This window comes from Peromyscus leucopus, chromosome 4 (assembly GCF_004664715.2).
Source record: "Peromyscus leucopus breed LL Stock chromosome 4, UCI_PerLeu_2.1, whole genome shotgun sequence".
Taxonomy (NCBI): Eukaryota; Metazoa; Chordata; class Mammalia; order Rodentia; family Cricetidae; genus Peromyscus; species Peromyscus leucopus.
Window position 1 is genome coordinate 147,665,765 of NC_051066.1, and position 20,714 is coordinate 147,686,478.

Genomic DNA, 20,714 nt, shown 5'->3' on the forward strand with positions numbered 1-20,714 from the left:
GTAAGTTCTCTTTAAGATAGTTATTTTTAATCTCTGTAGCCCCCATATGGGGATATGTGGAAAAGGGCCTCTTTAAGTACGGTCACTCCTAGCCAAGGTTCCCCACCACCAACTCTTCACTTTCACTTTCCCAACATCCTCTCCCAGACTTCATTTCTCCTCCTTTTTCTCTCCTCCTCCTTTTTCTTCCCTCCTACTCCTCTTCTTCCTCCTTCTTCTCCTCCTTCTAACATTGAGTTCAATTAGTACCTCCTGATGCATGAAGATGTAGGACATCAGAGCCTGGAGCACAGCCAACTATTACAGGCAACGCTGCTGAAGAGAGGAAGTGAGTATCTGTCTCCTATTGCTACTGGCTGCTGAGTGTCAGCTGTGCATTGCTACTGGATGCTGAGTGTCAGCTGTGCATTGCTACTGAATGCTGAGTGTCAGCTGTGCATTGCTACTGGATGCTGAGTGTCAGCTGTGCATTGCTACTGGATGCTGAGTGCCAGCTGTGCATTGCTACTGGATGCTGAGTGTTAGCTCTGCATTTCAAGCCACTGTGAGAAACTCAAATGGCATTCATGTGACCCTAATCATGACAGTCAGACTAAGTTCATAACTCTGCCCTGACTTCTGACTTCTTCCCCAACATCACTCAGTATCAGAAGTGAATTATAAGTTGCTGAGATGCCATTTAAAAATCCCAGAAAACCTGACATACTCTAGCCTTCTGGTTTTGCTGAGGCTTATAGAAGAAGGCAAATTGCCAGCTCATATATCCTCTCCACTATTGCTAGGTGTCTTAGCTGGGGCATCCTTGTGGATTCCTGGGAATTTCCCTGGCACCAGGTTTCTCCCTAGCCCTCTGCCCACCCCCAAACTGCCTCCTGCACCCAGCCTACCTGTCTCACTCTTTCAAGTTCCCACCCCACCCTCACCCCTACCGCACCCACAGTTTACCCAAGAGATCTCTTCTATTTCCCCTTCCCAGGGAAGTTCATGCATCCCTCTTTGGGCCCTCTTTATTGTCTAGCTTCTCTGGGGCTGTGGATTGTAGTTTCGTTATCCTGCACTTTACTCCTAGTATCCACTTAGGAGTGAGTACATACTATGTTTGTCTTTCTGGGTCTGGGTTACCTCATTCAGGATTATTTTTTCTAGTTCGATCCATTTGCCTACAGATTTCATGAGGTCATTATTTTTTACAGAAGAGTAGTACTCCATTGTGTAAATGTGCCACATTTTCCTTATCCATTCTTTGGTTGAAGGGCATCTAGGTTGTTTACAGGTTCTGGCTATTATGAATAATGCTGCTATGAACATAGTTGAGCAAGTGTCCTTGTGCTATGATTGAGCATCCTTTGAGTATATTCCAAAGATTGTGATAGCTGGATCTTGAGGTAGGTTGATTCCCATTTTTATGAGAAACCACCATATTGATTTCCAAAGTGGCTATACCAGTTTGCATTCCCACCAGCAGTGGAGGAGTGTTCCCATTACTCTATATCCTCTCCAGTATGAGCTGTCATCAGTGTTTATGATCTTAGCCATTCCAACAGGTGGAAGATGGCATATCAGAGTTGTTTTGATTTGCATTTCCCTGATAACTAAGGATGTTGAAAAATTCTTTAAGTGTATTTTGACCATTTGAGATTCTTCTGTTGAGAATTCTGTTTAGATCTGTACCCCATTTTTTAGTTAGATAATTTAGTATTTTGATGTCTATTTTTTTTTTTTAGTTCTTTATATATTTTGGAGATCAGACCTCTGTCAGATGTGGGGTTGATGAAGATCTTTCCCATTCTGTAGGCTGTCATTTTGTCTGATTGACCGTATCCTTTGCCTTACAGAAGTTTTTCAGTTTCAGGAGGTCCCATTTATTAATTTCATCGATCTCAGTGTCTGTTGTACTAGTGTTATATTCAGAAAGTAGTCTTCTGTGTCAATGCATTCAAGGCTAACCCCCACTTTGCCTTCTATCAGGTTTAGTGTAACTGGATTAATGTTGAGGTCTTTGATCCACTTGAACTTTGTTTTGTACAGGGCAATAGATATGAATCAGTTTGCATTCTTCTACATGATGACCTCCAGTTATGCCAGTACCATTTGTTGAAGATGCCTTCTTTTTTCCATGGTGCTGTGGGATGGTCTGTATGTCAAATCTGTTGCTCTGATTGGTCAATAAATAAAACACTGATTGGCCAGTGGCCAGGCAGGAAGTAGGTGGGACAAGGAGAGAGGAGAATTCTGGGAAGCAGAAGGCTGAGGCAGAGACACTGCCAGCTGCCACCATGACCAGCAGCATGTGAAGACGCCGGTAAGCCACCAGCCGCGTGGCAAGGTATAGATTTATGGAAATGGATTAATTTAAGCTATAAGAACAGTTAGCAAGAAGCCTGCCACGGCCATACAGTTTGTATGCAATATAAGTCTCTGTGTTTACTTGATTGGGTCTGAGCGGCTGTGGGACTGGTGGGTGACAAAGATTTGTCCTGACTGTGGGCAAGGCAGGAAATGGTATAATTTTGGCTTCTTTGTCAAAAACTAGGTGTTCATAGGTGTGTGGATTTATACAGGGGTCTTTGATTCAATCACATTGATCAACTTGTCTGTTTTTATGCCAATACCAAGCTATTTTTATTGCTATAGTAGAGCTTGAAGTCATGGATGGTGATGCCTCCAGAAGTTGCTTTATTGTACAGGATTGCTTTATCTATCCTGAGTTTTTTTTTTTTTTCATATGAAGTTGGGTATTGTTCTTTTGAGGTTTGGGGATAATTGTACTGGGATTTTGATGGGGATTTCATTGAACTTGTAGATTGCTTAATAAGATTGCCATTTTTTACTATGTTAATCTGACCTATCCATGAACATGAAAGATCTTTCCATGTTCTGATATCTTCTTCAATTTCTTTCTTCAAAAACTTAAAGTTCTTGTCACATAGATCTTTCACTTGTTTGGTTAGAGTTACCCCAAAATATCTTGTATTATTTGTGGCTATTATAAAAGACGGTGTTTCTCTGATTTCTTTCTCAGCTCATTTATCATTTGCATATAGGAGGGCTTCTGATTTTTTTTGAGTTAATCTTTTATTCTACCACATTACTAAAGGTGTTTATCAACTGTAGGAGTTCCCTGGTAGAATTTTTGGGGTCACATAAGTGATATATACTATCATATCATCTGCAAATAGTGAAAGTTTGAATTCTTCCTTTCCAATTTGTATCCCCTTGATCTCCTTTTGTTGTCTTATTGCTCTAGCTAGAACTTCAAGTGCTATGATGAATAGATTGTATTGGTGAAATTATTTTGGCCACTCCACATAGTTAAAAGGATATTTATTTAATAGCGTAACTCACAAATTAAGTGACAGGTAGGTCGCAGGGTCTGGGAAAGGTGTATCACAGTCCAGTGGTGTTCTCTGGAGCTCTGCTCAGTCCACCTCTAACATTCAGCGTCCCGGCACAGAGAGAACACAAAGAGAGAGCGCTGGCCCATCCAGCACTCGGGGCTCCAGGCGCCTCCCCTGGCCCCGCCTCGTAGGCGTGACAGTTGCCAGAGTCTCAATGGGGGTTGGAACTTCCAGATCCAAGCTGGAATGGCTACCCACTACATCTGAATTCTTTCTTTGATGCATTTTTCTGTGGTTTGGGCATCAAGGTAACTAGCCTCATAAAAAGAATTTGGCAATATTCCTTCTCTTTCTATTGTGTGCAACAATTTGAGGAGTATTGGTATTAACTCTTCTTTGAAATTCTGGTAGAATTTGCACTGAAACCATCTGGCCCTGGGCTTCTTTTGGTTGGGAGACTTTTAATGACTGCTTCTATTTCCTTAGGGGTTATTGATCTACTTAAGTTGTTTATCTGGTCTTGATTTAACTTTGGTATGTGTTACTTATCCAGAAAATTGTCCATTTCTTTTAGATTGTCCAGTTTTGTGGAGTATAGGTTTTTGAGTATGAAGTGCTGATTCTCTGGATTTCCTTAGTGTCTGTTGTTATGTCTCCCTTTTCATTTCTGATTTTGTTAATTTGAATATTCTCTTTCTGCCTTTTGGTTATTTTGGATAAGGGTTTGTCAATCTTGTTGATTTTCTCAAACAACCAACTCTTTATTTCATTAATTCTTTGTATTGTTCTCTTTGTTTCTATTTTGTTGATTTCAGCTGAGTTTGATTATTTCCTGCTGTCTACTCCTCCCGTGTGAGTTTGCTCTTTTTGTGTGTGTGTGCTATTAAGTCACTTGTGTGAGATTTCTCTAAATTCTCTATGTAGGAACTTAGTGCTATGAACCTTCCTCTTAGCATTGCTTTAATTGTGTCCCATAAATGTGAGTATGTTATGTATTCATTTTCATTGAATTTTAGGAAGTCATCAATTTCTTTATTTCTTCCTTAACCCAAAGGTGGTTCTTTTGAGCGTTGTTCAGTTTCCATGAGTTTGTAGGCTTTCTGTAGTTTCTGTTGTTGTTGACTTCTAACTTTAAGCCGTGGTGATCCAATAAGATACAGGGGGTTATTCCAAAAATTTTGTATCTCCTGAGATTTGCTTTGTGACTGAGTATGTGGTCGGCTTTAGAGAAGGTTCCATGAGATGCTGAGAAGAAGGTATATTCTTTTGTGTTTGGGTGAAATGTTCTGTAGATGTCTGTTAAATCCTTTTGAGTCATAACATCTGTTAGTTCCCTTACTTTTCTGTTAAGTTTCTGTCTGGTAGACCTGTCTCTTGGTGGGAGTGAGGTTTTAAAGTCTCCCGCTCTTAATGTGTGGGGTTTGATGTGTGATTTAAGCTTTAGTAATGTTTCTTTTACAAATGTGGGTATTCTTGTATTTGAGGCATCCATGTTCAGAATTAAGACTTCATCTTGATGGATTTTTCCTGTGATGAGTATGAAATGTCCTTCTCCATCTCTTGATTAATTTTAGTTTGAAGTCTATTTTGTTAGAGATTAGGATAGCTACACCAGCTTGTTTCTTAGGTCCATTTGATTGGAAAATCTTTTCCCAACTCTTTTTTTTTCCTTTTATTTTATTTTACAATACCATTCAGTTCTACATATCAGCCACAGATTCCCTTGTTCTCCCCCCTCCCGCCCCCTCCCCTTTCCCCCAGCCCACCCCCCATTCCCACCTCCTCCAGAGCAAAGCCTCCCCTGAGGACTGAGATCAACCTGGCAGACTCAGTCCAGGCAGGTCCAGTCCCCTCCTCCCAGATTGATCCAAGCGTCCCTGCATAAGCCCCAGGTTTCAAACAGCCAACTCATGCAATGAGCACAGGACCCGGTACCACTGCCTAGATGCCTCCCCAACTCTTTACTTTAAGGTAATATCTGTCTTTGAAGTTAAGGTGTGTTTCTTGTATGCAGCAGGATGGATCCTGTTTTTGTATCCATTGTGTGAATCTGTCTTTTCATAGACAAATTGAGGCCATTGATATTAAGAGATATTAATGATCAGTGATTGTTAATCCTGTTATTTTGTTGTTGTTGTTGGTGGTGGTGGTGGTGGTGGTGGTGGTGGTGGTGTGTGTGTGTGTATTTCCCTTCTTTGGGATTTGCTGGTGTGAGATTATCTATTGCCTATGTTTTTGTGGGTGCAGCTAACTTTCTTTGGTTGGAGTTTTCCTTCTAGTATTTTCTGTAGGGCTGGATTTGTAGATAGGAATTATTTAAATCTGGTTTTGTCATGGAATAGCTTGTTTTCTTCATCTATGGTGAGTGAAAGCTTTGCTGGGTATAGTAGACTGGGCTGGCATCTGTGGTCCCTTAGTGTCTGTAAAACATCTATCCAGGACCTTCTAGCTTTTAGGGTCTCCTTTGAGAAGTTGGGTATAATTCTGATAGGTCTGCCTTTATATATTACTTGTCCTTTTTCCTTTGCAGCTCTTAATCTTCTTTCTTTATTCTTCATGTTTAGATGTTAGTTCATCATGTGGTGAAGGGACTTTTTTCTGGTCCAGTCTATTTGGTATTCTGCAAGTTACACATGAGTATGAGTCTATGTATGAGTATTCCTAAATAAATAAATAAAACCTTTTCAGTCTGTATAATGTTAAAAAAGAAAGGAAAAGGTATTATTTGAAAAGTTAGAAAATATTTGAAAACTGGAAGAAAGAAATACTAGTGAACTGTTTAACTAGAAAACATTGACTAAAGTTTACATGTAAGTAAGTATAAACTAAAAAGAGGCAGATGGCATTTGGGTGGCAGGAAAGTGCAGGATCAGGAGAAACATTTGTTTTGAAAAAATCCCAGAACGTATCATCTAGCATGCCATCAAATCTACTTTTTCTTGGTCCTAATTGTCCAAAGTATACAGAAAGACCTACTAAATATCTAGACGTAACCATTGTGCTCTCATATACATTTCCTGTGCCTTTTCCTAGTTCTTATTTCATAGCATTTGATGATGGCCAATGATGTACAGGACTAAGCCCCATCACATTAAGACTGAAGGCTGGGTAGGGAATGCTGTAGATCTGTTGCAGAGCAAGACAATGTCTGTGGGTTCTACCCAGACTCCTCCACTGAATACAGGGTGTCACTGCCCACAGTGAGCTGGGCCTTCCCACATCAATCCTCAGGCAAGAAAATGCTCCACAGTCTTGCCCACTGGCCAATCTGGTGGAGGCATTTTCTCAGTTGAGGTTCCCTTTCCCAAACAATTCTGCCTTGTGTCAAAAAACTAGTCAGCACACATTGCTTCATTCCAGACATCTTCCTTCTATCTGCTGTAAGAACCTTGACTTCTATTTTTCATAGATTATATTAAATAACAACATAGACAAAAAAGAAAGGTCATTTTGAATGTTCCTTAAGAATGTGAAGGAAGAATATCTTGGAGGAAAGGAGTGTCACCTTAAGGAATGGAGGAGTGACAGTTGAAGTGTTCACCAAGGTGACAATTGGGAACAATTCAAACAGCAGAAATTACCCACCTACCACTAACATGTAGGAACACATTTATCTATAAATTATAGCCTCCTGGATTGCTGGTTCTTGCTTTTATTCTCATGAATGTTTATTTTAATGAGGTTTTAACAAATATCGATATCAATTACATAATACTGTGTTCTGCAATTTCTGGGCCTTTTTTTCCCTTAAAATATGTTCCCTAGATTTTATTTGCATCTTTTGCACAGTAGATTAAATAACAGAGTAATCCTTTAATCTAAAAATCAATCAAATCTATCAGGGCCTTGCTTTCACAATCAGTCTCTGCATGAAGATTTTTTCAAAAGGAAAGCAGTGGGAAGAGTGGAGGCGAGCGGGCACGGGGAGCAATGTCATGTCAGGGTGATCCCACTGTGATCTAAGGGCTCTGCTGGGGGAGGAATCACTAAGAACACAGTGAGAACCACGGTAGCAGGGCCACGCGGAATCCACAGTCAGTGATACCCTGCTTCCACTCTTTTCCTTTCCCTAAAAGCATGCTCCTCCTCTCCCCTCACCCTGCACATTATGCTCCCTATGGCAGATCAGAATTTAGGAGGAGATAAATGAAATAAACTCTACCTGTCTTCCCTTCAGGACAACCCTGGCTCTGCTGGGACCACAGCCAGGCTCACTGAAGGGATGCTCTTCCCATCTCCCCTGCTGTGCCCACAGCACAGACCCCAGAACTCAATGGGAAGGGATGGCAGGCTGAGAGCTTTAGGGTGGTCTGATGACTGCAGAAATATAGACTTCCACACAGGTGGGAAGCACTCACTTTGATTCCAGCTTACGTATTTCACTCAGTTTATGATGGCAGAGGACATTCCTAAGAGCTCATTGTGAGGGCAGCTATGTAGCACCACCATGGGAAATTCTCTGTAATGATGTACTCTGCAGAAACCAGGAAAGTAGAAGGGGACCATTGTGAATGTGGAGGTGTGAGTGGTGATAATGAGAATAGTGGGGTAGAAGCAATCTGAAGGGGGTAATGGAGAACACAAGGAGGGACTCTAATTAGGGAGGGAGGAAGAAAAATAACAGTAAGGATGCCTGAAAATCTCATAAGGAATCATAGTATTAATGATCTATCTAAAAATACAAATAAGTCAGTATATACACATACATACTTTAAATGAAATCTTTCCATTTGGCCTGACAGTTCTCTCTCCAAAAGCCATAGACCATCTAACAAAAACTCCAAGACCAGGCATGAGAAGCTCCCTTTTGAGTCATTGGTTGGGGTTGTCCAACTCCCAAAACATTATAGACTATTGCTAGTGTCCTTAGTTTTCTCCAGAGAGGTGGAGGTAAGTCCCTGTTGCTGAAGACATCATACACTTCAGACACAGGCCTCAGAGACCCCTGAGCTGGAACTGAGCTGAAAGCATCCTCCCTAAGGTCTCTTTTTCATGGTAACAAAGGTGCCATACAAGCTTCCAAAGTAATGAGGCACCTAGGACTATGATGCCTATTAACCGCAACAATGATCAGAAGGCAAAGGTGGCCCTAAGGCTGCCATAGTGGCACCCACAACTTGGTGGTCACCAACAACTCTCTAATTGGACTCAAGATCCACTCAACTAGAGAAAATCCTGCCTGGTACTAAAAACCTAACCAACTACCCATGGCTAGTGAAGTCATGGATCTTAGAAAAGATTCTACAACAATAACTTTACTAAATCAGCATACCCTAACTACATTAAAAATATTTGTCTTTATATCCACAAATAAGTATAATCCTTACCCCACATCAAGGAAACATCTCTTTGCAACAGACAGAAAGCATTGCAGAAAACCACAACCACTCAAAATGCACAGTTGAGGAGTCCAGTCCCAACTGGCATCTCCAACAGAATTCTGTCACCTAAATTTCAGGGCTCATTGTGAAATAAGGGATGGAAAGATGGTTAAGACACAAATATATACATAGTTTACTGTGAGATTGTATCTCCTTAAAATGTCAGAAGCCACACCCGTACAGTCTCACAAACGGGGTTACCTAAACATAGACTAAACAAGGACTACAACAATAAATATGCCAAAGTAGATGGGGGAAATGAGGCCTCAATCCTAGACAAACAAATGTAGACAACTAAGGCATGCTGAGATCAGGAGAAAGTGTTCCCCAGGGAAGAGTACACTAGTTGGTTATCCAATACCAAATGTTCAGCCCTGAAAACATACATATACAAGTACCATTGCACAGGCTGAGCAGGTTGTATTAGTGTATTTAGGAAGTTATATGTATGTAACAACAGTTAATGAATAAACACGCCATGTATCTGAAAGAGAGCAAGGAGGGCATGTGAGAGGGCTTGGAGGAAGGAAAGGGAAGTGGGAAATGAGGTAATTACATCATCATCTCAAAAAATAACTTAAGAGAGAGACAAATGTATAAAAAAGTAGTGTGTAGAGACCAAAATTCCAAGAGAAATATGACAAACTTTATTTTTTTATGCCATCGTTAGAAATTTAGCTTGCCTGCCTATAGGTTATATTGAAATGGGTATAATGTTCCATATAAAAAACAAACTAAAGCACAAAAAAGAAGGCTGAGCAAGCATGAGAGCAAGCCACTAAGCAGGGTTCCCCCATGGTCTCTGCTTCAGTTCCTGCCTCTGGGTTCCTGCTACAGTTCCTGTCCTCATATCATTCATTATAGATTATAAGGTATAAAATAAAATAAACCCTTTCCTTTCCCCAGCACACACACACACACACACACACACACACACACACACACACACACTGAACACACAACAAAGCAACAGTTTGGAGACTGAGCCAATATAAAGTGTTGAAGAGCATTGGGCACGTGTCAATAATTATGATTGTAAATGTCCTGTCAGCTTTCAATGCTGATGTCTCTCTCTTTTTTTTAATCTATTATTTTTTATGAGTTTATTCTGCAATGTTCAGGACTAAAGTGAGGGCCTCACTATTGCTAGGTAAGGGCTGTCAATGAGATCTTCTATGGACTATTCAAACTTCCTCTCTTCAGATCCTTTTTAGATCCATTTTTCCCCGTGTTCTTCTGCCTCTGAGTTCACTCCTTTTCAAATAAAAACTCTGTGGATAAAGGCTGTTCTGGAAATACAAGTTCAGAGCTGAGTCTGTGATTATTTCAGTGATGTGTCTTAGAAGGGGTTCCATGCTGGAAAATGACAGCATGATCAAGTCAAGCTCTGATGTTGTGTCCTTACAGAGTTCAAGGGAGCAGTACCAAGACCCCTACTGAGCAGAGAAAGAAGCTGACATTTACAGATAAGAAAGGTCATTGCCTTTCATATCTTCAGGCAAAGCCAGTCAGGAAATATATAAAGGAAAAGCTCAGCTCAGCTCTCAGACAAGGCTCTTCCTGGCAAGATGAATCCTACTGGCTTCTTCCTCCTTACATTGCTCCTGGTTCTGGTGACAGAAACAGCTTCAAGGAAAACCCGTGGTGAGTGGCAAGTTTGTTCTGTGGACAATGGTCTTGAAAGGGTCCACCTGAAGTCTGCAGAAAGCTGTGTTTCTAGGGCTTCTAGCCCTGATGGAAACGGAGTCTTTTCTGAGTCTTAGCCGTAAGATTTATGTGAACATCAGTGACATGACAGTCAAAGTGTCAGTAACGAGAGCTGCAGGGGCTCTTGACAGTGTCCTGATGAACACCTAATCCAGAATACAGAGGAAGATGAACATAGAGAATCAGGCATGCTTTTCTCTCCACAGAAAAATTCTCACAAGCCTCTGACGACAACATTGATCTAAAGGCACTGGGGGGCAGCGGAGGATCTAGTTCTTCCCATGAAGAATACAGCAGCAGTGAGGGCTCATGGAGCTCCTTTAAGTCAAGAAGTCTCGAACCCACCACCTTCGATCTTGAAGCTTATGATGAGAGGAAGCATAAACACACTGCTGACAACGGCAATCTTGGTTACAAGACCAGAGGATCTCAAAGAGAAGACATGAGCTCTTTCAAAAGCAGAATGAAAACCCGGATTGCTGGTAAATAATGTGTCCACTGGCAGCTGAAGACCTGAACCAATATGAAGGTAAGAATATTATCAGGTGAGGGCGAGGCCTGCCTCAGGGTTTCCAAGTTATGCATGGCTATTCACTGGGCCATTGTGAGACTGACTGATCCCCACTGTGCATACCTGGGGAGCTTTGGGAAGTTGAGGAAAACACCTGAGCTGTGACTGTGTCCTGAATTCCTACCCTTCGGGTGTAGCATTAATGGTTTTCCCCTGCACAATCCAGGAAGTGATAAAATTGAGTATGCACCACCGGCACAAGCACATGAATAAGCTTGTGACAGAATCTTGTCACTTCTTGTGTTGTGCTTGTAAAAGTTAATTTCATGCTTATTGTGGCACAAAATAGTGCAGTAGATGCAATCTCCTCGCATCCACACTGTAGCCCTGCAAGGAGCAATTATCTCTTTTAGAGGCCATGTCGCCACGTATTAGCTTCCTCTTTCCTCTCAAAAAAGAAAGACAAATGCCCTGCTTATGACACACTGGAGATGAAATACATCTGCAGGAAAGGGGACCACAGAGACCTGAGACCTTCACCAAATGTCCCCTGTGCCCTTCTGTGTCCTACCTCACAGGCTGTCCTCTCCTTCCCTAGGTGCCACCGAACTGAGAGAAGCTTGTGTTGTCTTCAGCATTCAGACTCCCACGGGGTCCCAGAAACAGCCATGGATTTCACTTCCTTCTCACGCTTGTTTTGTTTTGTTTCCTTAAGATTCCTAAATCTGACAATATTCAAATTCAACCTTTTCAATTAAAAAAAAAAAGATATCATTCTGCATCATTATCTCCCGAAGTCTCCTGCTTTGGGGGCATAGGGACTGGGTGGGATTCCTGAAATTAACAGTTCTACAAGTAAATGAAGTGACCTTCTGTGTCAGTACAGTGAATCATATTCAGAGACACATCTCCAATGCTCTGGATAGAGACCTATCATTCAGTAGAAGGCGCTATGACTGCTAGTCATTGCAAGTGCCACCAACCCTGATCCCTGCCTGACCCTCTTCTTAGTGGGACCTTAAACTGGCAACCTAGGATATGTCAGAGAAGACATGTCCCGCTGAGAATCCCTCATCAGGAGCCTCCGAGTTCACCAGTCCACATCCTTGGGGTTGCTTCAAGGATCTTGCTCATTGAATGGCTTCTTTTAAGATTCAGCATCCTCAGGGGTTGGAGAGATGTCTCAGCACTTGGGATCACTGACTGCTCTTCCAGAGAACCTGGGTTCATTTCCCAGCATCCACATGCTAGCTCACAACTGTATGTAATTCTAGTTGCATAGGATCTGATACCTCACACAGACATACATACTAGCAAAACACCAATGCACATAAAATAAAAATAAATATTTTTTTAAACAGAAAAGATTCAATGTCTCTAAGTGTGATACAAGAAATGTCTACTGCTTACACAAGTGTGTGTTAAACAATACCATCTGTGGAGAGACACACCAGAGGACCAGCTATAATAGGTAGAGAGGGATGTCTGTAAGTGCAAATTCTGATGCTCATACACCTTTCTTTGAGTATTTAATGAGGACTCCAGGGCGTAAATCTCTCAAGAGCAGAAATAAATATGGAGAGGGAAAACAACACAGGCCTATAGATGGGAGGTTTGGCTTCCAGTCCCACATGTGAAAGGAACAGACTTATCTCTAATCAAATCATTTTTTAAAATTAAATCTCCAGGGTCTACATGGATATAATGTTAGTACATTAATTTCAAACCTCATTACAGCATCAAGGATGACACAGACAGAGGCCAGGACACGTCTGTGATTCCACAAACATCACTGACAGATTCTCAGTCAAGGACATGCTTGATCTTTGTACAGAAAGGAGAGCGATTCTAAGTGTGAGCAAATGGCAACTGATCTGCCTGTGATGTTGTGAGAACAGGGTCTCATGCTCAGAGGACAGAGCCACTGTACCGGGACTCTGGGATTGTAGCCATCTCTATATTTACACATCCCTCACAGCTAGTAGTTAAGAGGTTTGGGCCATCACCTTGATGCACCCAGCAAAGAGAGCGCTGAAAACAACACTCTTCTGCAGCTTTATGGGAGAAGTTTGAGATCTAGATGTGTTTGGGGCATGAACACATATTTTCCTGCAATGTCTCCCATTGGAATGGACACCTGTCCTGCATCTGTTGCACAGGTATGCTCTGGAAATACGTTGCCTCCCTGGTGTCACAGTTGATAAACGGAAATTCTTCTTCAGAAATGAAATGTCAGGAGAAAGCGTTGATTTAAAGTGGGTGATGTTTGGATTTCAACGTGAGGAGGCTGAGGGAGACTTTGAATAATTTTAGAACAGATTAAGCACATTTTACTTCAGGGAAGAATGCTAACAGCTTCAGGAAGAGGGCAGGTTGTTACAAATTGAGTAAGTTCTCTTTAAGATAGTTATTTTTAATCTCTGTAGCCCCCATATGGGGATATGTGGAAAAGGGCCTCTTTAAGTACAGTCACTCCTAGCCAAGGTTCCCCACCACCAACTCTTCACTTTGACTTTCCCAACATCCTCTCCCAGACTTCATTTCTCCTCCTTTTTCTCTCCTCCTCCTTTTTCTTCCCTCCTACTCCTCTTCTTCCTCCTTCTTCTCCTCCTTCTAACATTGAGTTCAATTAGTGCCTCCTGATGCATGAGGATGTAGGACATCAGAGCCTGGAGCACAGCCAACTATTACAGGCAACGCTGCTGAAGAGAGGAAGTGAGTATCTGTGTCCTATTGCTACTGGCTGCTGAGTGTCAGCTGTGCATTGCTACTGAATGCTGAGTGTCAGCTGTGCATTGCTACTGGCTGCTGAGTGTCAGCTGTGCATTGCTACTGGATGCTGAGTGCCAGCTGTGCATTGCTATTGGATGCTGAGTGTCAGCTTTACATTGCTACTGGATGCTGAGTGTCAGCTGTGCATTGCTACTGGATGCTGAGTGTCAGCTGTGCATTGCTACTGAATGCTGAGTGCCAGCTGTGCATTGCTATTGGATGCTGAGTGTCAGCTCTACATTGCTACTGAATGCTGAGTGTCAGCTGTGCATTGCTATTGGATGCTGAGTGTCAGCTGTGCATTGCTACTGGATGCTGAGTGTCAGCTGTGCATTGCTACTGGATGCTGAGTGTCAGCTGTGCATTGCTACTGTGTAGCTGGAGGGCTTCTCTCCAGGTTCCCCAAGCCCCGCAGTCCCACAATCCACTTATAAAATAATCACTCAGACGCTTATATCACTTATAAACTGTATGGCCGTGGCAGGCTTCTTGTTAACTGTTCTTATATCTTAAATTAACCCATTTCTATAAATCTATACCTTGCCACGTGGCTGGTGGCTTCCCGGCGTCTTCACATGCTGCTTCTCCTGGCGGTGGCTGCAGTCTCTCTCTCTGCCTTCCGCTTCCCAGAATTCTCCTCTCTCCTTGTCCCACCTACCTCCTGCCTGGTCATTGGCCATCAGTGTTTTATTTACATAGAGTGATATCCACAGCACTTCCCCTTTCTTCTTTTTTTAAAAAGGAAGGTTTTAACTTTAACATGGTAAAATTACATATAACAAAACAATTACCGAGCAAGAATTATAGTTACAATATTAAAGAAGATGTCCTATCTATCTTATATTTGTGAGTTTAAGGTTTTATAGCTAACTTATCTTTTATCATAACTGATGAAATTACGACTATCTAGCCTTCAACCACATCAAAGACCTGAGAAGGAACATAATGGTACCTGAGAAATGGTAGATGGATGCAAGCAACTTTCGGGAATCTTGCAAGAGTAGACCAAGACAGCTGGCAGCCTGGACAGTCACCTGATGTTTCTCAGCATTGTTGGTGCATTCAAATTGGCTACAGGCCTAGAGTATCTGACAGACCATTTTTAGAAGCAGGAATTTTAAGAGACCATCTTACCCTGTCTTGGCAGAGTACAGTAGTCGCTTTCCTTGTGTCCCGCTTGTCCAGAAAGGACAGCATTGCATTTGTACTGTCAGCCATCAAGGCAAGGGCAATTCTTTGCCCAGTAGGCCATTTTGTGCCAAAAAGACAAACTTCCAAATGGAAATGTCTTAGAAGCCCAACATTCTCTCGGGATCAATTGGTGCAGCCAGGAGCAATTGTGTCTCACGTCAACAGAATTCTAAGTTATTTAAATGCCATATTCTCCAGGTCTATGAAGTGTTTGAAGATTACCTATCTATCTGAAATATATCTATGTATATCTAGAAGACTTAACTAACATGGCTACAGATATGATTATCATAGATGACTAATTATTAGTCTATTTTTTAATTATCCATTACAATTTTAAATGAGTTATATAAACACAACACCTCAAACAAGAATAGAAATATATACATATATAGAGAGAGTATAACAAAATTAACTTCAAGTTTGTATCAATGAACCAAAATTTATACCAATGTAAAACATTTTAAACATAAACTAAAATCTATACCAATGTAAAACATTTTAAACAAGTTATTCTTTAAAAGTAGGTTCATTAATCTACCCTTTTATCTTATCATCTCCATATCCTCCTATATATCATATCCCCTTTTCTTTTTTAGAAAGAGATCACATTTATAATCAACCTGTTTTAAATAAAAATATTGGTTTTTCTCTGTCCCACACCAGAGGGCTCTTCTGATTTGGGACACAAGAATCTTTTAACCATTTTTTTTTTTTAAAGCAATATGTCTGGGTTTAGAGGGGGAGTGAGCCAATTCCACCTCTAAAGCCAGCTTGGTATATTTGGGAATTTGGGCGTAGCATCTCTTACTACTTCCTGTTGGAGGGGGCGCTGTATCTTATGGGGATACAAAGAAAATTTTAGACCTATGGGGTAGTCCGTGAGGCTGTATTGTGTGAACCAGTTGCCTTGAAACCGGTCTGGATGTTGGATCATCTGGGCCATGGTGTCATCGGAGACCTTTCAGGGGGTCTTGGCTGGTGAAACCTGATGTATCTTAATCTGGAATAAGTCCACAGCCTCTGGCTTTCTGTGGAGACAAAAGCAGAACTTCTTTTCCAAAGTAACATATCCTTATATCCAAATTTTGAAGTCAAGGTACTTTTAAAATATACATTTTGGCATAACTCAACAGCTTTTGTAATCAAATGTTTTTCTTTAGTTACGAATATCAAAGACAACATAATCCAGATTCTCTGTGTGGTAGCCATCGTTACGTGGCTTATTTTTTATATTACCTTGAGCCTATTGCTTTAAACTGTACCATTGTAAGCCTGAAACGGCGCTGTGGCTGCTGGCTCCGCCCATTTCAGCTTCCCAACATGGCAGTGGTACGTTTTCCGCCAGCTCTGGGAGTCATCAAGTCTCAGAAATAGTGGGTCTAAGCTTTTATCAAAGCAGCATGTAGCCCAGAAACCTCTTTTTTTTTTTTTTTTTTTAAATACTAGTAAAGACTAAATCTACCACACAGCTTAATTTGCCGCTGGCAGATGCCTCATTTCCGCCATACTGCCGGTCAAACACACCCGCCAGGAACCCGCCAGTGTTCAAACTTGCGTTTTGCGGCGTCTAGCTGCTCATATGAGACAAGAAGCAGGAACCTGGTTTTGGCTCTGTTTAGAATTGGTTATTAAATATTCTCAGGTTTAAGGTGGAAACTCGAGCCGTTGGGCGCCATTTGTAGCTGGAGGGCTTCTCTCCAGGTTCCCCAAGCCCCGCAGTCCCACAATCCACTTATAAAATAATCACTCAGACGCTTATATCACTTATAAACTGTATGGCCGTGGCAGGCTTCTTGTTAACTGTTCTTATATCTTAAATTAACCCATTTCTATAAATCTATACCTTGCCACGTGGCTGGTGGCTTCCCGGCGTCTTCACATGCTGCTTCTCCTGGCGGTGGCTGCAGTCTCTCTCTCTGCCTTCCGCTTCCCAGAATTCTCCTCTCTCCTTGTCCCACCTACCTCCTGCCTGGTCATTGGCCATCAGTGTTTTATTTACATAGAGTGATATCCACAGCACTACTGGATGCTGAGTGTCAGCTCTACATTGCTACTGGATGCTGAGTGTCAGCTGTGCATTGCTACTGGATGCTGAGTGTCAGCTGTGCATTGCTACTGGATGCTGAGTGTCAGCTGTGCATTGCTACTGAATGCTGAGTGCCAGCTGTGCATTGCTACTGGATGCTGAGTGTTAGCTCTACATTTCAAGCCACTGTGAGAAACTCAAATGGCATTCATGTGACCCTAATCATGACAGTCAGACTAAGTTCATAACTCTGCCCTGACTTCTGACTTCTTCCCCAACATCACTCAGTATCAGAAGTGAATTATAAGTTGCTGAGATGCCATTTAAAAATCCCAGAAAACCTGACATACTCTAGCCTTCTGGTTTTGCTGAGGCTTATAGAAGAAGGCAAATTGCCAGCTCAGATATCCTCTCCACTATTGCTAGGTGTCTTAGCTGGGGCATCCTTGTGGATTCCTGGGAATTTCCCTGGCACCAGGTTTCTCCCTAGCCCTCTGCCCCACCCCCAAACTGCCTCCTGCACCCAGCCTACCTGTCTCACTCCTTCAAGTTCCCACCCCACCCTCACCCCTACCCCACCCACAGTTTACCCAAGAGATCTCTTCTATTTCCCCTTCCCAGGGAAATTCATGGATCCCTCTTTGGGCCCTCTTTATTGTCTAGCTTCTCTGGGGCTGTGGATTATAGTTTCGTTATCCTGCACTTTACTCCTAGTATCCACTTAGGAGTGAGTACATACTATGTTTGTCTTTCTGGGTCTGGGTTACCTCATTCAGGATTATTTTTTCTAGTTCGATCCATTTGCCTACAGATTTCATGAGGTCATTATTTTTTACAGAAGAGTAGTACTCCATTGTGTAAATGTGCCACATTTTCCTTATCCATTCTTTGGTTGAAGGGCATCTAGGTTGTTTACAGGTTCTGGCTATTATGAATAATGCTGCTATGAACATAGTTGAGCAAGTGTCCTTGTGCTATGATTGAGCATCCTTTGAGTATATTCCAAAGATTGTGATAGCTGGATCTTGAGGTAGGTTGATTCCCATTTTTATGAGAAACCACCATATTGATTTCCAAAGTGGCTATACCAGTTTGCATTCCCACCAGCAGTGGAGGAGTGTTCCCATTACTCTATATCCTCTCCAGTATGAGCTGTCATCAGTGTTTTTCATCTTAGCCATTCCAACAGGTGGAAGATGGCTTATCAGAGTTGTTTTGATTTGCATTTCCCTGATAACTAAGGATGTTGAAAAATTCTTTAAGTGTATTTTGGCCATTTGAGATTCTTCTGTTGAGAATTCTGTTTAGATCTGTACCCCATTTTTTAGTTAGATAATTTAGTATTTTGATGTCTATTTTTTTTAGTTCTTTATATATTTTGGAGATCAGACCTCTGTCAGATGTGGGGTTGATGAAGATCTTTCCCATTCTGTAGGCTGTCATTTTGTCTGATTGACCGTATCCTTTGCCTTACAGAAGTTTTTCAGTTTCAGGAGGTCCCATTTATTAATTTCGTCGATCTCAGTGTCTGTTGTACTAGTGTTATATTCAGAAAGTAGTCTTCTGTGTCAATGCATTCAAGGCTAACCCCCACTTTGCCTTCTATCAGGTTTAGTGTAACTGGATTAATGTTGAGGTCTTTGATCCACTTGAACTTTGTTTTGTACAGGGCAATAGATATGAATCAGTTTGCATTCTTCTACATGATGACCTCCAGTTATGCCAGTACCATTTGTTGAAGATGCCTTCTTTTTTCCATGGTATAATTTTGGCTTCTTTGTCAAAAACTAGGTGTTCATAGGTGTGTGGATTTATACAGGGGTCTTTGATTCAATCACATTGATCAACTTGTCTGTTTTTATGCCAATACCAAGCTATTTTTATTGCTATAGTAGAGCTTGAAGTCATGGATGGTGATGCCTCCAGAAGTTGCTTTATTGTACAGGATTGCTTTATCTATCCTGAGTTTTTTTTTTTTTTCATATGAAGTTGGGTATTGTTCTTTTGAGGTTTGGGGATAATTGTACTGGGATTTTGATGGGGATTTCATTGAACTTGTAGATTGCTTAATAAGATTGCCATTTTTTACTATGTTAATCTGACCTATCCATGAACATGAAAGATCTTTCCATGTTCTGATATCTTCTTCAATTTCTTTCTTCAAAAACTTAAAGTTCTTGTCACATAGATCTTTCACTTGTTTGGTTAGAGTTACCTCAAAATATTTTGTATTATTTGTGGCTATTATAAAAGACGGTGTTTCTCTGATTTCTTTCTCAGCTCATTTATCATTTGCATATAGGAGGGCTTCTGATTTTTTTTGAGTTAATCTTTTATTCTACCACATTACTAAAGGTGTTTATCAACTGTAGGAGTTCCCTGGTAGAATTTTTGGGGTCACATAAGTGATATATACTATCATATCATCTGCAAATAGTGAAAGTTTGAATTCTTCCTTTCCAATTTGTATCCCCTTGATCTCCTTTTGTTGTCTTATTGCTCTAGCTAGAACTTCAAGTGCTATGATGAATAGATTGTATTGGTGAAATTATTTTGGCCACTCCACATAGTTAAAAGGATATTTATTTAATAACGTAACTCACAAATTAAGTGACAGGTAGGTCGCAGGGTCTGGGAAAGGTGTATCACAGTCCAGTGGTGTTCTCTGGAGCTCTGCTCAGTCCACCTCTAATGTTCAGCGTCCCGGCACAGAGAGAACACAAAGAGAGAGCGCTGGCCCATCCAGCTCTCAGGGCTCCAGGCGCCTCCCCTGGCCCCACCTCGTAGGCGTGACAGTTGCCAGAGTCTCAATGGGGGTTGGAACTTCCAGATCCAAGCTGGAATGGCTACCCACTACATCTGAATTCTTTCTTTGATGCATTTTTCTGTGGTTTGGGCATCAAGGTAACTAGCCTCATAAAAAGAATTTGGCAATATTCCTTCTGTTTCTATTGTGTGCAACAATTTGAGGAGTATTGGTATTAACTCTTCTTTGAAATTCTGGTAGAATTTGCACTGAAACCATCTGGCCCTGGGCTTCTTTTGGTTGGGAGACTTTTAATGACTGCTTCTATTTCCTTAGGGGTTATTGATCTACTTAAGTTGTTTATCTGGTCTTGATTTAACTTTGGTATGTGTTACTTATCCAGAAAATTGTCCATTTCTTTTAGATTGTCCAGTTTTGTGGAGTATAGGTTTTTGAGTATGAAGTGCTGATTCTCTGGATTTCCTTAGTGTCTGTTGTTATGTCTCCCTTTTCATTTCTGATTTTGTTAATTTGAATATTCTCTTTCTGCCTTTTGGTTATTTTGGATAAGGGTTTGTCAATCTTGTTGATTTTCTCAAACAACCAACTCTTTATTTCATTAATTCTTTGTATTGTTCTCTTTGTTTCTATTTTGTTGATTTCAGCTGAGTTTGATTATTTCCTGCTGTCTACTCCTCCCGTGTGAGTTTGCTCTTTTTGTGTGTGTGCTGTTAAGTCACTTGTGTGAGATTTCTCTAAATTCTCCATGTAGGAACCTAGTGCTATGAACCTTCCTCTTAGCATTGCTTTAATTGTGTCCCATAAATGTGAGTATGTTATGTATTCATTTTCATTGAATTTTAGGAAGTCATCAATTTCTTTATTTCTTCCTTAACCCAAAGGTGGTTCTTTTGAGCGTTGTTCAGTTTCCATGAGTTTGTAGGCTTTCTGTAGTTTCTGTTGTTGTTGACTTCTAACTTTAAGCTGTGGTGATCCAATAAGATACAGGGGGTTATTCCAAAAATTTTGTATCTCCTGA

General features: G+C 41.2%; 1 protein-coding gene across 1 annotated transcript; it reads left to right on the top strand.

The window, feature by feature from the left end:
• Nucleotides 1-10,268: 10,268 nt before the first annotated feature.
• LOC119087803 (seminal vesicle secretory protein 5-like) lies at nt 10,269-10,951 on the top strand. The gene is made up of 2 exons (XM_037204412.1): nt 10,269-10,363; nt 10,633-10,951. The coding sequence occupies exons 1-2, from the start codon at nt 10,288-10,290 to the stop codon at nt 10,914-10,916; spliced, it is 360 nt and encodes a 119-aa protein (XP_037060307.1). The 5' UTR covers nt 10,269-10,287; the 3' UTR covers nt 10,917-10,951.
• Nucleotides 10,952-20,714: the final 9,763 nt, after the last annotated feature.